A 19,220-nucleotide genomic window follows, 5' to 3' on the forward strand; every position below is an offset into this window, starting at 1 on the left:
CCAACTCGTGACAGAACAGCTGAGGAGAAGGAGCTTTGGATCCCTGAGTGAGCCAAAAGGGTTTGCAAAGCAAACCCAGAAAGCTACAATAAGGAAACAGCCCTATCTTACATAGAGCGCGCAGCCAACCGCTGCGACCTCCTGACCCCGGTTACAACGGAGTCAGGCGTGGCTCTTGACACCCTCGTGACAATATGCCAAGATGTGTGCCCCTTCACAGTATATATGCCAAGATATGTGCCCTCTTACAGTAGATATGCCAAGATATGTTCCCAGTGCCCCCTTCACAGTGTTTATGCCCAGATGTGTCTCCTTCACAGGAAGTGAAAAAAACAAACAATAAATACTCCTCGCCTCAGTCACCTGGCCCCTCCCATGATCTGCGCTCCCCATCAGCAGCAGCAGGATACTGTGACACATGGCGCTGCTGTTGTGTAGGAGGAGCAGAGGCTGATTCCCAGCCTGCCCCGCTCCTCCTCCTACACAGATCAGCAGGACGATGTGTGAGGAGATCGTGCTGCTGCTGTAGAGCTCTGGCGGCTCAATGGTGGAGCGGGGAGCAAATAGTTCCCTGCTTCAGTGGTGTGCCTACAGTGTTTGGCACCCGTGCGGTTCCTTTCTCTGGCACTTCCCCCAATACTTTAAAAAACATTGTACCCCCTCACAGTAGTATTGTCCTCATTGTACAACCTTCACAGTAGTTTTGTACAGAAGTGTGCCCCCTCACAGTAGTTATGCCCACATTGTGCCCTCTCACAGTAGTTATACCCTTTCTGTGCCCCTTTCACAGTTGTAATGCCCTATCTGTGCCCCCTTTACAGTAATAATCCCCATTGTGTCCCCTTCACAGTAATAATCTCCATTGTGCCCCCTTCACAGTAACAATCCCCATTGTGCCCTTTCATAGTAGAAATCCCCATTGTGACCCTTCACAGTAATAATCCCCATTGTGCCCCCTTCAAAGTAATAACCTCCATTGTGCCACCGTCACAGTAATAATGATCACTGTGCCCCCTTCACATTAGTAATGCCCTCTGTGCCCCCTCCATAGTAAAAATGCCCTCTGTGCCCCCTCCATAGTAATAAAGACCTCTGTGCCTCCTCCATAGTAATAAAGTCCTCTGTGCTCCCTCCATAGTATTAAAGTCCTCTGTGCCCCCTCCATAGGAATAAAGTCCTCTTTTCCCCCTCCATAGGCATAAAGTCCTCTGTGCCCCCTCCATAGTAATAAAGTCCTCTGTGCCCCCTCCATAGTAATAAGGTGCTCTGTGCCCCCTCCATAGAAATAAAGACCTCTGTGCCCCCTCCATAGTAATAAATTCCTCTGTGCCCCCTCCATAGTAATGAAGACCTCTGTGACCCCTCCATAGTAATAAAGTCCTCTGTGCCCACTACATAGGAATAAAGTCCTCTGTGACCCCTATGTATTAAAAACAAAAAAACACAGTAACTACTCACCTTGTCTCGTTCCTGAAGCTCACATACCTATCTTCCCCGCAGGCACAGATCGCTCTGCAGCATGGTGTGGGCGGAGCCTATGCAGATTACCGAGCTGCAAGCTCTGCCCACACAGGTCAGCATCGCGATCCATGCCTGCAGGCTGAATGGTGGAGCAGGGAGAAGTCTTCCTGCTTCACTTTTCAGAGCGCCGCCAGCCTGAAGGAGGGGAGGAGTGACAGGACCCAGCTGCCTGAGCTCCAGCAATGAGTGCTTCCATCTGTATTGATGGAAGCGCTAATTGCTTCTGGCAGCTGTGCTGTGGGCCCTGGCATTTGCCCGGGTATGCCAGGTGCTGACGCCGGCCTTGGCTCTACCTGCTACCACTCCTGCTGGTTGTATACATTTTTAAAAGTTTTAAAGGGAACCTGTCATCAACTTTACGCTGATCTCACTGAGGGCAGCATAAAATAATGACAGAAATGCAGATTTCAGCGGTGTGTCACTCATGAGCTAAAAGTAAGTGGTTTCTGAGAAACAGCATCATAATCATTGCAGCCCAGGCCTTAAAAAGAGTCAAATCTACCTGAGAAGAGTCATGGTTATTCATAATCTCCTCCTCTCCCAGCCCATCTGCTGATAATTGGCAGTTCTCTCCTGGAGAGAAAGGGAGAAAACTAGGTAGAAGACTGTCACTCATCAGCAGGGAAAGCAAGAATTCATGAATAACCAGGACTCTTCTCTGGTGGCCGTGACTCTTTTCCAGGCCCAATCTGCAATGATTGTGATGTTGGTTCTCGGCAACCACTTACTTTTAACTTTTAAATGACAGATCGCTGAAATCAACTCACCTGTCTCTACTTTATGCTGCTGTTAGTATGGGCAGCATAAAGTTGATGACAGGTTCCCTTTAAGTTATGGACCTCTGATGCTCCTGTTGGAAATTTTCCTCCTGGATGCTGCCAGTGATTGGAAATATGCACATGATAAATCTCAAAAGACCTCCTGAGACTCTTATGAAGGTAATTGAAGATAAAAGCAGGAGTGTAGCTAGGGTTTGGTGGGGGCTCAATCAGGCATGTGCCCCAAGAAATGGATGCAAGAGAGGGGGGCAACAAACGACTTTGTCTGGACTAGGGTAGTCACTATAAGGTAAAAGAAGTGTACCAACCCATTGCCCTGGGTGAATGAAATCCTAGCTTAAGTTTAGATAAACGTCTCCAATGCTTTAGAATGTGCATTAGAGCATATGTACACTCACCTAAAGAATTATAAGGAACACCTGTTCTATTTCTCATTAATGCAATTATCTAGTCAACCAATCACATGGCAGTGCATTTAGGGGTGTGGTCCTGGTCAAGACAATCTCCTGAACTCCAAACTGAATGTCAGAATGGGAAAGAAAGGTGATTTAAGCAATTTTGAGCGTGGCATGGTTGTTGGTGCCAGACGGGCCGGTCTGAGTATTTCGCAATCTGCTCAGTTACTGGGATTTTCACGCACAACCATTTCTAGAGTTTAGAAAGAATGGTGTGAAAAGGGAAAAACATCCAGTATGCGGCAGTCCTGTGGGCAAAAATGCCTTGTGGATGCTAGAGGTCAGAGGAGAATGGGCCGACTGATTCAAGCTGATAGAAGAGCAACGTTGACTGAAATAACCACTCGTTACAACCGAGGTATGCAGCAAAGCATTTGTGAATCCACAACACGCACAACCTTGAGGCGGATGGGCTACAACAGCAGAAGAACCCACTGGGTACCACTCATCTCCACTACAAATAGGAAAAAGAGGCTACAATTTGAACAAGCTCACCAAAATTGGACTGTTGAAGACTGGAAAAATGTTGCCTGGTCTGATGAGTCTCGATTTCTGTTGAGACATTCAAATGGTAGAGTCCGAATTTGGCGTAAACAGAATGAGAACATGTATCCATCCTCTGATGGCTACTTCCAGCAGGATAATGCACCATGTCACAAAGCTCGAATCATTTCAAATTGGTTTCTTGAACATGACAATGAGTTCACTGTACTAAAATGGCCCCCACAGTCACCAGATCTCAACCCAATAGAGCATCTTTGGGATGTGGTGGAACGGGAGCTTCGTGCCCTGGATGTGCATCCCTCAAATCTCCATCAACTGCAAGATGCTATCCTATCAATATGGGCCAACATTTCTAAAGAATGCTATCAGCACCTTGTTGAATCAATGCCACGTAGAATTAAGGCAGTTCTGAAGGCAAAAAGGGGCCCAACACCGTATTAGTATGGTGTTCCTAATAATTCTTTAGGTGAGTGTATGTTATACATGCATGCACATGTTTGCATGCATATATGGACATATATACATACGTCTCAACCCTTCCTCAACACCCAGGTTCAGGCCTACCTACACTCTGGCCAGTCTCCAGCGCACATCCTGTTCCCTAACCCCACACCGGGAGCAGGCAGTTCCGAGAACAGCCGCCGGGGGCCTTCATTGGGCTGTTCTGGGAACTGCCTGCTCCTGGTGACCGAATTTGTTTCAGACCGGCTCGCGGCACAAGCACAGGTAAGGACTCACCTGTGCATCACCGGACTTGTGAGTTAGGATGGCAGCCCACATGTGTTTGCTGGCGAACACTGCGAACTGGCCATCACTGGTGGTGACACCCAAATGCACTAAGTTGTCCTCTTCCAGTGTCCAAAACATCACTTTTGTCAGAATGATCCAAGCCTACATTTGGGACGATTTTTTACACTCCTCTGGCTCAGACTGATGAATCGATCTGGCCTTACTGGCAGGGCCCCATCTTGCCACTTTGCTGTCTTCCTGCCTACCATCATGTTTCATATGACTGCTGCTGCTGCCTCCATCATGTCCCTGGCGCCATTATGCCACTACTGCTGCCTGCCTACCATCATGTTCCATACAGCTGCCTCTGCCTCCATCATGCTGCTTCCTGCGTGCCAACATGTACCATAAAGCTTCTGCTGTCGCCACGACCTCAGCTGCTACTTCTTGATGCTAATCTCTTACTACCACCACTATTAACGCTATGCATCTGTCACTATTACTAATACCACAACTATTACTACCACCAATGGACAACCGACCTACTGCCTTGCATGTTCCATGCTATGCTGTTTCTGCTGCTGTTACTCTGTTACTATTGCAGCCATGTGTATCTTAATACCCTTCCCTTTCCACATCCATACTGTACTACTGCTGCTTCGAATTAAAGGGGTGAATTTTTTAGTCTCCTTTACAAGGGTCCACTTTTTTTCTGCCAATTAACACTAGTGCATGTCGTATGGGCAATCATTTTGACCCTAAGGCTTCGGTCCACGACGCATGGTGCAGTCTTGAGACGTCCGTGACACAGCCATGCTGTGGTCAAGTATCAAGCAGACAAATTAGGCCACAGCTGCCTCTAATTAAACCAATGAAACTGCACTGTTAAGTATGTATTTATTTTTGCTATGGCCGTGTGGCATTGAAGATGCCAAATGGACATTAACAATGCAGACAGACTATACAGTGAGGCCAACATTAGCTAAATAAGAGGCAGCTGCAGTCTAACAGGCCGTACAGTACTAGACCACAACATAGCCACGTGAATGCTCCACGACTGCGCTGGGTTTGCATTTCGAGGTGCATAACTTAAATCTTTCCAACAATCTTTTTTTTTATTTTATATAGGCATGTAAAGCATTTGACAGAAAAACAAGGATAATATATCAAAACTGGAAAATACTATCATGGAGACCAAACAAAATAAATTCAAGAGAGATTGTGTTAATTATAAACTGGGCAGAGTAACTGGGATAACCTAGATGTAACTTGTCCTAAATCCATTGTGCACAAAGGCTGTTTATGCAGAGGCAGTAAAAGACAGGAAAATTATTAGACCTGTCCACCTGTAAATCAGATGAATTATCAGATTCTTCTACAAACAATATGTATGCAGTACCTAAATTTTACCCCCCAAATCCTGACTTAGGCCTCTCAACCAGTTAAGCCAGTACTCTGCTCTGCACTGTCAGGGGCAATCACTCCGAAACAGCTGTCTGCAGAAGAGGTGCTGGCTTATTTAATATCCGAATCATGTCTCAAGGCCTATTTAAAGGGTCAAACATTGACCTATAGTATAGCGACCTTACAGAGGCAGAGCTTGTTAAGAGCTCATTTTCATCCCTTTCTTTGCAGTACCTAAAGAAATATCCTAGACAGTACTTAAACCCCCAGCCCCTAACATAATTTCTGTTGATGTTTACTAATTTTCTTTTTAAAAACAATTTTTTTTCCTTCTGAATCAAGGAAGAACTTATGAGCTGGTTTTCTAACTATCTTTCGCTAAAGTTTGAATTCATGTGTCTGAAAAGAACATTTTTGTGGGGCCCAGACATTCTGCATTTTAGTCTACTTTCACACTCTCGTTTTGGCTTTCCGTTTGTGAGATCCGTTCAGGGCTCTCACAAGAGGTCCAAAACGGATCAGTTTTTGCCCTAATGCTGTCACAACCATGGTCATGGCCGTGACTCCTGGACCCGCAGGCAGTTGCCTGCGGTTTGGTTTTCTTGTCAACCACATGGTGAGGGCTGCTAGTATCTTGCCTCACGTGTGGTTGCCGCTGGCAACATGATTTTATTCGCAGTATAGCAGCCTGATCTGTTGCTAGGCAGCTTGCTGTGAAGTGCATGCGTTTGCACCTGGCAACCTGTCTTTATAGGTGTGCCTTTTGTACTTGTGGTGTGCACTTTCCCTGTTTGTTGTGTACGAGGTTTCTGTATGTGTGCACTTTCCCTTTAAGTGGCTTCACTACCCTGTCTGGTCTTGGAAGGGTTAATTTCCCTTTCCAGGGTGTGGCCACTTGGGCTATTTAGCCTCTGCTGGAAGCCTGTAGCTGAGGGGTACTCCAGGCATGTTGCTGGAGTCATCTTCCTGGTATCCTTATACCATCTCTCCAGTGAGGGCCACCCTTGCGGTCATAAAAACATATGGTGATGTTATGCTTTATGTTGGTGTTTATTCTTACTGCAGCTATGGATCTGGGTTCCTGTGTGTTTATGTGTGTGTGCTGTGTCCATTTATGTTTGGTGTGGACATCAGCTTGTGAGCACAGGATCCAGTCATTGTGTCTGTGGCAGGTAGGGGTGGAAGTGCTTTCACTCACCTGCCATATCCATAGGCTGTTTATGTTTCCCCTTCCTTGCAGCTAGGCCAGTTTAGACTCCTGTGCGTCCGTGTTCAGGAGGAACAGGTTGTCTTACCCAGCTCCTAGTTCAGGGATCCCTTGAGGGTTAGTAGGGACCCGAGGTTCCTGAGTATGAGCCTTCCTACCATAAGGGTTAGCTCATACAGCTAGGAGTCAGGGTCAGATTAAGGGATGTGTTAGGAGGTGACCTGCTTCCTATTCTGTTGTCCTGGCCGAGCAGCTTCCATACGTTTTACATCGCATGGTTGAGGGTTTCCCCCACTCTCAGCCGTAACAAATGCATTCTGAATGGAAAATGATCCGCTCAGAATGCATCAGTTTGCCTCCGTTCAGTCTCCATTCCGCTTTGGAGACGGACACCAAAACGCTGCTTGCAGCGTTTTGCTGTCCGTCTCATGAAACCGAGCCAAACGGATCCGTCCTGGCACACAATGTAAGTCAATGGGGACGGATCCGTTTTTACTGACACAATCTGGCACAATAGAAAACGGATCCGTCCTCCATTGACTTTTAATGGTGTTCAAGACGGATTCGTCTTGGCTATGTTAAAGATAATACAAACGGATCCATTCTGAACGGATGCAGACGGTTGTATCATCTGAACGGATCCGTCCATGATTGATCCGCACAAAACGAGAGTGTGAAAGTAGCCTTACTATTTGGCTGCTATGGAAATGATCTGCTGCAGTTTAATTTGAGTGGTTCGTAATCAGAATGTTTTTTTTTTTTTTTACTATGCAAAATCAATACATTAATTCTACATTCTAACTTCACTGTTAGTAATAAGACGCATCAGGTTTCTTAGTTTTTTTTATTGACATGCTTTGATAGATAATCAGGTAAACACCATGATGTTTAGAAGATTGCAGGTAATAAAAGAGATGGATAAAATCACTGGAAAATGTATTGCATAGGACCTTGCCCTTTTTATAGCATAGAATTGAAAAAGAAAAAATTGAATACAGCAAGTATAAGTAAAAGACTAAATGCTTCATATGTTACTACATTCAGGTGCCAATTTCATCAGGTCAAAAAAGATTGTAACTAGTTACCCATTCTAGTGCAGGATTAGGTATTGATATAGTGAGATAGGGTGAGATTTGTTAGGAAATCTTCCACAGTGGGGTCAGTTAAGTTTGTTAAGGTTGATAAAAAAAAGAAAAACAAACAAAACGTTGCTGTCTCATCCTGGATCTTTAAAATGTGGACATCAGATTTGAAAAGATTGGTTTCAATCCAATTGACCCATTACAGTTGTGAGCTTTGCTACCTATAGTATGTTGAACCATATTATCCTAACCATTGAAGGTTATGATAATATGCCATCTATTCAATATTAATACTAATTCTATGTTATTTTACAATGTTATGAATATCTGTGACCATAACCAGCAAAGTCTTAATCTTCTACACACATCCTTCACCACTCCAGTTAGTAGATCTAAGGCTAACCCTAGATCACTAGACTCTAGTGCTAGGCCTTTTGGAATACAGGCTACATCTTCAGAGTAAGGCAACAGAGCAATCTCACAGGTAGAGGACCTATTGGATGCCAAGAAGAGGCAGGAGAGTAAAACAAGCCAGAGGAGTCAGTACAATCAAATACAGTAGCAATAGACAAGGGGTTAATCCAGAAGCAAGCCAAGGAGTCAGAGCCAGGAGAATCATTAGAAGCCTAATCAGTAGACAAGGGGTTAATCCTGAAACAAGCTGAGGTATCGTCAGTACACTGGAAAGTCTTAGAGAAAAGCACCACTGTGCTGAGCACAAAAAACACATTGTAGCCAGTAGTGATGGACAAACATTGGCCGAGATGGTTCGCGAACGAGAATGCGCGTTCGCAGCGGGCCCCATAGACTTGAATGGCAGGCGAACCTGAAAAACCTTCAGGTCAAATTTGCAGCCGCCAAATAGTCCCACAACATGGAGAGTGGCATACCAGGTGTATTATTCGAATTTGCGATCTCTGTTCATTATTTTTTTCAATGCAAAATATCGGCAATGTAATTTTTGCGTATGCGCAAAATAGGCGTGGCCTACTAGAGCAACTGGTTTCCAACAGACCGAAGTTGGATGCGATCAGAAAAGATGGTCGGCAACAATTTTCGCAACGTTGAGGAAGAATTTGTGAGCAAGTAATTTGACATTAAACCAGTGTATTTGATTACATTTCACATGCATGTTAGAACAATCACTGCACAGTATATGCAGATTGAGTGTTTGAATAAAAGCGCCATTGCGAAAATCTCTAAGAATGCGATTTTTTTTTTGTTGCGGTACACACAACTTAGCATTTTATAAGGTCTCATGAGATATTAGTGATTGGTGCACTAAGTATTGTTGTGAGAACTTGCCACTCCAGTACAGGCCCCAAAAAGTAGCCAATAGGCATTCACCTGACAGCAAACAACTTTGTAGGATTCTGTGACTGGAGGGACATTAGGCGGTCACAGGATAAAAATGTAACTGTCGGCCAGTACAGGCCCCAAAAATTAGCCAATAGGCATTTGCAATGAGCAGGATATGGGTAACACTGACGCCAAATTATGCAATGACTGGGTCAGGTGTATTTGGTAATCAATAGTCTATAGTTTGTTCATGACGCCAATTGAAGCGTGCGCAGGGTACTATCACAGGACCCTCCTAAGGTGTTATAACGCACGTCCCAGGTTAGGAATGCCAGAGTGGTGTAATGTCCTATAATGTCTCTGTATGGTGAGGATAATGGTGTCAACGGTGTCTCCTACCTGGGTACGGCTGGACTCCTGGCTCCTGGCTCACTTGCAATAAATTGAGTGTAGTGATAGTAGGAGTAATAGAGGGATTTTGCAGCAGAAAATGATGTCCAGACCTTTGGATGAAGTTCAAACTTGTCTTTACTGAAGTTAACTTTCATCCAAGCAAGCTTTGGTCTTAGGTCCCAGCAGGTTTTGGCAATGGTTGGCAGGAATGAATCTTCTGTACTATAAATCTGGAGCTTGCAGGATAAGACGTCTTGGTAGCTCTAAAACTGTGGCAGGAATTTAGCTTCTGCACTTCTCTTTACCTTCTGCTGTATGGGGACTAACTATCTGAGGAGGAATATGGCTTCTCCTAGGTCTCTGGACTTTACTGACAGATAGGCTCACAGGGAATGCTTTTGTCCTGGGACTCTGGAGGTTGTCTGCTTGCTTCATCCAGCCGAGGCTGCAGGGCTCAGGCTGGGGATTTGATCAATGTCTCAGCCGAGACAAGATCCTGGCTTTCTTCCCTATATCGGGGAGCTCCTAACACACACACCCTACCCCTAGCAGGGGGTGGGCTACACTGAATCTAACTTCCCTTCTCTCCAAGCTGCAGGATGTGGGAACAGTCTACACCTCCACAGAGGGGAGAGCTAAGCTGGAATGAACCATTCCAGCTTAGAAATACTCAACTGTAACTAACTCCTTACCAATCCATTGCTGCCACCTGCTGGTGAACATGGAAAATGACAAGGAAAATTGTATTTAACATAATTTTACATGCACATTTGTGAAGGACATAATGTAAATTACATCAGATGACAGTTTAAAGCCTCTTAGGAGATAGTAGCGGGGTAGAGGAGTGTAGTAACACAACTCTGGGGTGTTACACATTCACCTAGCAGCACAAAACTTTGTAGGATTCTGTGGCTGGAGGGCCATTAAGCGGTCACAGAATAAAAATGTAACGGTTGGCCAGTACAGGCCCCAAAAATTAGGCAATAGGCATTCACCTGACAGCACACAACTTTGAAGGATTCTGTGGCTAGAGGGACATTAGGCGGTCACAGGATAAGGCCACAAAAATTAGGCATTCAACGGACATAAAATGACTTTTATTCCGCTGTATTTACCTAGGGCAGAGACCATGATTTGTTCTAGGTTGTGGTGGATATTTGTGGGCTGGCATGAGGAAATTCAATCAAACTTGGTCGACTCGTCATATTCGTGCTGAATTCCTCTGAGATCCATGCCTCATTCATTTTTAGAAATGTGAGGTAGTCCACACTGTCGTAAGATAGGTAAGTGAGCTTATCTGTCACAACAAATTGTGCCAGCTCTGGACACAGGTCAAGCCTGCACACCCAGTAGTCCAGGGGTTCATCGCTTCACAGAGCATCCACATGGGCCGTTAACACGATGTAGTCGCACACCTGTCGGTCTAGGAATTCCCTGAGGCTGGATCCGGAGGACGGCTCTCGATTGGTTGGCTGAAAGAATGATCTCATATCCGAAGTGACCAACACATTTTAAACCGCCCTCTTCTTGCATGCGCTGTTGGATTGGTACCCGCAACTGTTTCTCTTTGAGTGAAAATTTCTCTGCCAGCGCCCGCAAAAGCAGAATGCAGCATTTCTCGAAGCAGGGCCTGGAAGTGCTGCATTCTGACAGCCCTCTGTGATGGTGGCAACATGTCTGCCATTTTGTGTTTGTACTGTGGGTCTAAGTACATTGCCACCCAGTTCTGGCCTTGCCCTTTATGCTCTTTATAAGGGGGTCCCTCTTCAAACACTGGAGCATGAAGGCCCCCATTTGCACTAAACTGGAAGCAGTGGAGTGGCCTGGCTCCTGCTCATCATTAGAGATAATGTCGTCCTCTTTCTCTTCCCCCCAGCCACGGACAACACCAGGGATCCCAGAAAAGTTTAAAGCATGTTCTTCTTGCACCTCCTCCGCCTCGGCCCCATCCTCCTCTGACTCCTCTTCAGACTCCTGTTGTTGACTTGTCTCAGATGGAGTAGCCCCCCCTGGGAATTCATCCAGCATTGCAACTTCCTCATCTTCCTGCTCCTGTTCCTCGACGGCTTGATCAATGACACAACGCAATGCACGCTCCAGAAAGAAGGCGTAAGGTACGATGTCACTGATGGCGCCCTGGCTGCAACTGACCAGTTTGGTGATCTCATCAAATGGCTGCAGAAGTCTGCATGCGTCGCGCATGAGCAGCCACTGGCGCGGTGAAAAAAAACAATCTCCCCAGAACCTGTCATGCCGCAGAGTTTGTACAGGTAGTCGTTAACTGCACATTTCTGCTGGAGAAGACTATCAAGCATATACAAGATGGAGTTCCATCGCGTCGGGCAGTCACAAATCAGATGTGTGACGGGCAAGTGGTGTCGCCGCTGAATGTCAGCAAGGTGAGCCAGGGCCGTGTAAGATCTAAAATGGGCAGAGATTTTCCTGGCCTGCCACAAGACGTCCTGGACCCCGGGGTATTTGGCAACGAAGGTCCTTTAACCTTTCTTGGTAAGTTTTATCCTGCAATCCCTGTACTAGTTTAGTAGCTCTTCTCTGAACTTTCACCAAAGTATCAATATATTTTACAAGCTCAACTAAAAAAAAACTAGTCTCATACAGTATAATGTGTAATTAGGCTAGTGTACAGAATACTAGTATATCTTGTATATTTCAATATTTTACTTAATTATTTATTGTCTATACACCTTTGATATATCGATATTTGCTCCGTTGACTTATCTACATATATTTTTGTATGCATTATAGGCCATGACCAAAGTTCAGGATGGACCGAAACAAGAGTGTTGGCCTTCTAATGGTCATATTTGGAACTCTCTGATTAAAGACAAATTTATTTGCATCGCAATCCTTAAGTGCTGTGGTTTCACTAATTTTACTACTTGGACATTGCCTCCTACTACGAAGCGCCACATCCACAAGGTTGCGATGATAGATGCTCAAGAACCTGTTTCATAGGTCAGGGGTGGCACACAGACCGCCAATGTAACAGCTTGCTATTGCTGCTGAAATTTCTTTACTGGTACCAAACGCCCAGTGTTTACACTTCACCGGAGGTTTGCCAGCCTAGTAGTAGCCTTAGACGAAAAATTGATGACCAATTATATTATATAAACATATATAATTATATGTTTTGGGTAACTTACATTCTATGTAAGAGGGTCTGCATAACTGTTCCCCACAGATTTGCAGGAATTCTATGGGGAAAAAGATGTCTGCAATCAAAATCAAGTTTTGCCTTTTGGCTGAGGATTACCTGTGGATCTCAAACAATATATGCAGGAGTGAATGCTCATTAAAAAAAATACTGGCCTCCACTAATAATATATTATGTTGACACATAACCACTGCAGTCTATCAAGATATTCCAGTGAAGATTTAATTGCATTTCTGCAGCAAATCTGACCCATAAGAACTTACCCTGATGCAGATGGGTCATAAACTTGTTTTCACCACCACCACCTTTCCACCTCACCCCATGGTATCTGATAACGCAGACGTTTTTTTTAGTTTTTTTTTAAAGGATAGTCATTCATAAGTTCTCACTGCCTAGTAGTATGTGGCAAGGAACCAGTCATTGCTGAGCCTCCACCCCTAGTAGGATACCAATAGCAGATGCAAGATCTGCCCTTGCCATCATCCTTATCTCCATAGGCAGGTTCACATATCCCTTCCCCTTTAACAATTCTCCAGTTAATATTTATTTCAAATGTTTTTGGACATTATGTACTCTCAGTGTAACTCAGACAAAGGTGGAGACCAAGGGTTAGACACAGCACTCAGTAACGCTCCTCAGCTGCCAGACTTCTGTATTGGCATAAACACTGGTCACTACTATGGATTTAGGGTTCTCTGTAGCTTCTTATTTTGTGCTGTTTTTGACTCTTCTCTTTATCCTGAATGTCTTAAAAAGTTGGAATAAAAACCATGTCAAGAATTTTCCTCCTGGACCCAGATGTTTGCCGCTGATTGGAAATTTGCACCTCATAGATTTAAAGAAACCTCATCTCAGTTATCTAGAGGTAAGGCGATTTTAAGTGATGACTAATCTATAAAATACATTGTAGAAATCCCAAGGTCATCATTCTCTACATAGATATGACTAAAAGCATGGTCACATGTGACAGATAACATTGCCTATTTTCTGCCACAAAATTGCAGGTGAAAAAGGCACAGTGTATGCCTGCACAATTAATGAGATTTTACAAAATCTCCTCCACACATATTGGAAAAAATCAAAATAGTAAATTAACCTGTTGTGTAAATTTTAAAATTTTAAATGCATAGTTTCAAATCTGTGACAAACACTTTTTGGATTTTGCCATGGATTCACTGAGGAATATACTGTGGAATAAAGCAAAATCTGCAGTGAAAATTTTTCTGCTAAAAATTCTTCCCATGTGGCTGTGGTAATATAAGGCTATGTACACAGGACACACAAATAAATAAATGCAATCAGCTGACTGCTTTTGTTAGTCCTCGGTGCATGGATCCTTAGAAGAAGCAAATCCACTGTAGAAACAAAGTAGTGGGTCCAGCACTCATTCTTGTATAAAACCATGAAATAAATATTTTTGGATTGGATTGGATTGGATTAGATTGGATTTGGATTTTTTTTTTAATATTTGAAATAAAAAAATAATGGACTTCTGCTGCTGGACCCACTACTTTGGTGTGTACACTTGGCACCAGGAAAATTCCATCTCAGACTTCAGACTTGAATTTGTACTGTGGAATTGTCTTTGCATATGATGGTTCCTCATATGGATTCAGCCTCATTCCGTCTCAAGAATTGGCGTGTTCATTCTTTTTTTGTGCAATGTGCAGCAAAGAAGTGCGGAAACAGAGGCACGGAACCCCACAGAATCACTACAGAATGCGTCCATGGGGTTTCTCTCCATGTCTTCGCACTACAATAAGAACATGTTCTATTTTATTGCGGACGGATAACAGACCCATTCAAGTTGACCGCACGGATGGTGCAAATTGAGGTCCCAATTTATGCAATGGCTGGCATGCGGCACACATGAACGTGTCATCACTCAGCCTAGGAAATGCATAGAGAAGGTCGTGGTTCTCACAGGAGCACTGCTGCCTTTCAAATGGCTGATCGGCCGGGGTCCTGGGTATTGGACCCGCACCAATCAGGTACTGATGACCTATCCAGAGGATAAGTAATCAGTAACGTTGAGCGGACACCTGGTTGTTCGGGTTCGATGGGTTCGGACGAAATTCACAAAAAAGTTTGAGTTCATGACCCGAACTTGACCCCTAACCCAAACCCCATTGAAGTCAATGGGGACCCAAACTTTTGAGCACTAAAATGGCTCTAAAAATGCCATGGAAAGGGCTAGAGGGCTGCAAATGTCATCAAAATGTGGTTAAGAACATGGCAAGTGCTCTGCAAATAAATGTGGATGGGGAAATTACTTTAAATAGCATAAAATATGTAAAAATAAAAAATAATAATCTTGATCTAGGAGAACGAGGTCCATATGGAGTAGGAGGTTGAGGAGGCGGTGGATGTGGAGGTGTAGGTGGAAGCGGTGGTGGAGGAGAAGGAGGTAGCCTACACTGGTTTTTGGTTTTAATTTTTAATTTTTAAATTAAGGTACACCCCAAAATATTGGTAAATATAACCTGTGATAACCCCCTCCAGTCGTGCTAAACACACGTTGAGACAATACACTGGCTGCAGGGCAGGCCAGCACCTCCAAGGCGTAAAGGGCAAGCTCAGGCCATGTGCCCAATTTGGAGACCCAGAAGTTGCAGGGGGCAGACCCATCAGTCAGTTCGTGTAGACACATACTGCCCCACCATGTTGCACGTCTCCGTGATGTTCACGATCCAATTGGATACCTGCTCTATCAACTTTCAATGTTATTTTCTGCGCCTACAATGTTGATCACGGTTAGCGGCGAATAAGGGTTCCATGCCGGAGAGGGAGGGTGAGAAAGAGAGAGCACATCCAAGGGAGATCAATGGATGAAATTTAATTGTGATCGAGTGGGAAAAGTTATTAAAACTGAAGAATCGAAGGAAAGGAGAGGGTGCGCGTCAATTACCCACTCCCGACTTGGGGAGGTAGTGACGATAAATAAAATACAGGACTCTTAAGATGCCCTGTTAATAAAATGATTAATAAAAAAATTATAGGGAATGTCACTGGGGTATTTTGGATTTGGAAACGTTAGACAGGAGAGGCCCTGCTGCCGCTTTGTTGACTAGATATCTTCTGCCTGATCGCACGTCACCGTGATGTCCACAATCCATTTGGATATCTTCTCTATCAACTTTCGATGTTCTTTTCTGAGCCTACCATGTTGATCACGGTTATCGGCGAATCAGGGTTACACGCCGGAGAGGAAGCGTGAGAAAGAGAGACTACATCCAAGGGAGGTTAATTTTTTTAAATTAAATATGATTGAACGGAAAACTGGGACAAATTATTGAAGCACAAATGTGGGACAAGTTGTCAAAGTTTAAGCATTGAATAAAAGGAGGGGGCGCGCATCAATTAAAGAAGAATATGTTAAATTTAATTCCCTGTCACCTATGCAGAGCAGGGGTTTGCATACGGCAAAATTGGTAAAATGTCACCTTGTAACAGACGATTTTTTTAAATTTATGTGTCACGGCCTATGGTGTGTTTTGTGACACTTTCCTTGACTTGCGGTTGCCCGTGGCAACGTGTGGTGTTGTGTGCATGTGGTGGCAGTGTCTCGGCCTTGTGGCTGTCTCCCAGGACATGGTTGCCTCGCATGCCGTTGCCGGCGGTAACAGGTGGAGTGTGATGTTTGTGTGTACACTTCCCCTTTAAGTGCCTTTTTCCCTTGCCTGGTGTTGGAAGGGTTAATTCCCTTCCTAGTGAGTTAACACTGGGTGAGTCTGTGTGTGGGTGTGGCTACTTGGGCTATTTAGCTCCTGCTAGATGCCAGTAGCTGAGTGGTACTCCAGCCATGGTGTTTGCTGGAGTCATCCTCCTGGTCTCATATACCATCTGTCCAGTAAGGGCCACCCTTGTGGTCATAAGTTATGTTTAGACATAGATGTTCTTATCTTACTATATGTCTAGTGATGTCTCTATTTCTATAGCAGCTTATGGTTTCTGGGTTCCTGTGTGCTTTGTGTGTGTGCTGTGTCCTTTTGTGTTTGTTGTGGACATTAGCACTTCTGCACGGGTTCCAGTCTGTGTGTCTGTGGCAGGTAGGTGTTGTACTAGTTTCACTACCTGCCACTGCCGTATATGTTCCCCATTCCTTTCAGCTTGGCCAGTGAGACTCCTGTTCATCCGTGCCTAGGAGGAACAGGTCGTCTTACCCTGCTCCTAGTTCCAGGGCTATCCTGAGGGCTAGTAGGGACCCTAGGTTCCGGAGTATGAGCCCTCCTACCATCAGGGTTGTCTCATACAGCTAGGAGTCAGGGTCAGATTTAGGGACGTTATAGGAGGTGACCTGCTCCCTGTTTCCTGTCCTGGCCCAGCAGCTACCCTTTATTATTGCCACCGCAGGGCTGAGAGTTTGCCCACTCTCAGCCGTGACATTATGTTCCTATCACCTATGCAGAGCAGGGGTTTAATCACGGCAAAAATGGTCAAATGTCACCCAAGAATGTAACAGACAAATTAGTGAAATGTTTTTACCTGTCTACTAAGTATAGCAGGGGTATATCACAGCCAAAAATTGGAGTAGGAGTTTGAAGAGGCAGTGGATGTAGCGGTGTAGGTGGAAGCGGCGGTGGGGGAGGACGAGGTAGCCAACACTGGTTTTTGGTTTTAATTTTTTATATTTTTTTAAATTAGGGCACACTCCAAAACAGTATGAAATATTAAAAATACAAGAATGAGAAATTGCGCTGTAGTATAGCAATGGCTGGTTAAGGCCGGTATACATGTCTATTCTGCACAAGATACGGGCAAGTCCTGTGGAATCCTTGCCTGGTTAATTTTAATGAAAGTGAGCTTGTCCACATTGGCTATAGACAGGCGGCTGAGCTTGTCTGTGATAACGCCCCCTGCCGTGCTAAACACACGTTCAGACAATACACTGGCTGCAGGGCAGGCCAGCACCTCCAAGGCGTTAAAGGGCAGGCTCAGGCCATATGCCCAATTTGGAGACCCAGAAGTTGAAAGGGGCAGATCCGTCATTCAGTACGTGTAGGTATGTGCACACATACTGCTCCATAATGTTGCTGAAATGCTGCCTCCTGCTAAGACATTCCATATCAGCTGGTGGTGCTGGTTGTTGTGGTGTGCTGGCAAAGCTTTTCCACATTTTGGCCATGCCCTCTGAGGTGCTGGCGGTGCCCCAGCTGCGTTGGTGACCTCTTTCTCCTCCTCTGCCTTTGCCTTGTGCTTGCACTGTGCCCCCGCTGTCAGGTGGGAATGCCACCAGCAGCCCGTCTACCAGCGTGCGCTTGTACTTGCGCATCTTACGATCACGCTTCAGTGAGGGAAATAAGTACTGTAAATTGTCCTTGTAACGAGGATCCAGCAGCGTGGCCACCCAGCAATCAGCACAAGTTGGAATGTGGGCAACTCGGCGGTCGTTGCGGAGACACTGCAGCATGTAATAGTTCATGTGTGCCAGGTTGCCCAGAGGCAACGACAAGCTGTCCTCTGTGGGAGGTGTATCATCTGTGTCCTCTGTATCCCCCCACCAGTGATGGCCATGATCTGGTTTGGGTGCCACCCTGCTGTGAACACGGTTCCTCCTCCTCCATCTCCTCCTCCATCTCCTCCTCCTCCTCATCCTCCACCTCATCATCCTCCAGAACTGTGCCCTGGCTGGACAATTGTGACCCTGGCGTTTGTGGGTTAATGACTGGCCGGAAACCCTTTGAAATGATCCCTCTTCCTCCTCCTCCTCCTGTGCAACATCCTCTTCCATCATCTCCAACAGCATTTTTTCAAGGAGGTATAGAAGTGGGATAGTAACGCTGAGAACATCGTTATCGGCACTGGCCATGTTGGTGGAGTAATCGAAACAGTGCAAAAAGGAACACAGGTCTCTCATGGAGGCCCAGTCATTGGTGGTAAAGTGGTGCTGTTCCGCAAAGCGACTCAAGCATGCATGCTGCAGCTCAAACTCCACTATCGCCTGCTGATGCTCGCACAGTCTGGCCAGCATGTGCAAGGTGGAGTTCCACCTTGTGGGCACGTCGCATATGAGGCGGTGAGCGGGAATGCCGAAGTTACGCTGCAGCGCTGACAGGCGAGCAGCAGCAGGGTGAGAACGTCGAAAGCGCGCACAGACGGCCTGCACTTTCTGCAGAAGCTCTGACATATCAGGGTAATTTTTAAGGAACCTCTGCACCACCAAATTCAGCACATGCGCCAGGCAAGGGATGTGCGTCAAACCGGCTAGTCCCAGAGCTGCTATGAGATTTCACCCACTATCGCACACCACCAGGCCAGGCTTAAGGGTCACTGGCACCAACCACTCATCGGTATGTTGTTCAAGACCCGTCCATAGCTCCTGCATGGTGTGGGGTTTGTCCCCCAAACAGATACGTTTTAAAACTGCCTGCTGTCGTTTACCCCTGGCTGTGCTGAAGTTGATGGTGAAGGTGTTATGCTGACCGGATGAGGAGCCGGTAGAGGATGAGGAAGCGGAGTAGGAGGAGGAAGCAACAGGAGGCAAACGGAAGATGCTTGGTGACCCAGGTGGTGGTGTTGCTAGCAGATCCTCTGTTTGCGGGGTGGCAGGTGTCACTCCTGAGGTGGATGAAGAGGCTGAGACTGCAGCAGAAGAGGAAGCAGGAGGAGCCAGAGACCTTTCTTGGTTTTTGAGGTGTCTACTCCACTGAGAGCTCGTGCTTTGCACTTAGA

At 45.5% G+C, this 19,220-nt stretch overlaps 1 protein-coding gene across 2 annotated transcripts in view; it reads left to right on the forward strand.

Annotated features, from left to right (window-relative positions):
• The first annotated feature begins 13,107 nt into the window (after window positions 1-13,107).
• The window catches only part of LOC120997233 (cytochrome P450 2K6-like), a 265,867-nt gene continuing 259,754 nt past the window's right edge, over window positions 13,108-19,220 (forward strand). The window contains exon 1 of one of the 2 annotated variants that reach the window (XM_040427230.1): window positions 13,108-13,413. In XM_040427230.1, the coding sequence (XP_040283164.1) occupies window positions 13,228-13,413 (186 nt within the window). In that variant the 5' untranslated portion in view covers window positions 13,108-13,227. The remainder of the gene's footprint in view (window positions 13,414-19,220) is intronic. The other variant, XM_040427228.1, reaches the window with a different exon arrangement.

The sequence above is a fragment of the Bufo bufo genome, chromosome 4, assembly GCF_905171765.1.
Source record: "Bufo bufo chromosome 4, aBufBuf1.1, whole genome shotgun sequence".
Lineage (NCBI taxonomy): Eukaryota > Metazoa > Chordata > Amphibia > Anura > Bufonidae > Bufo > Bufo bufo.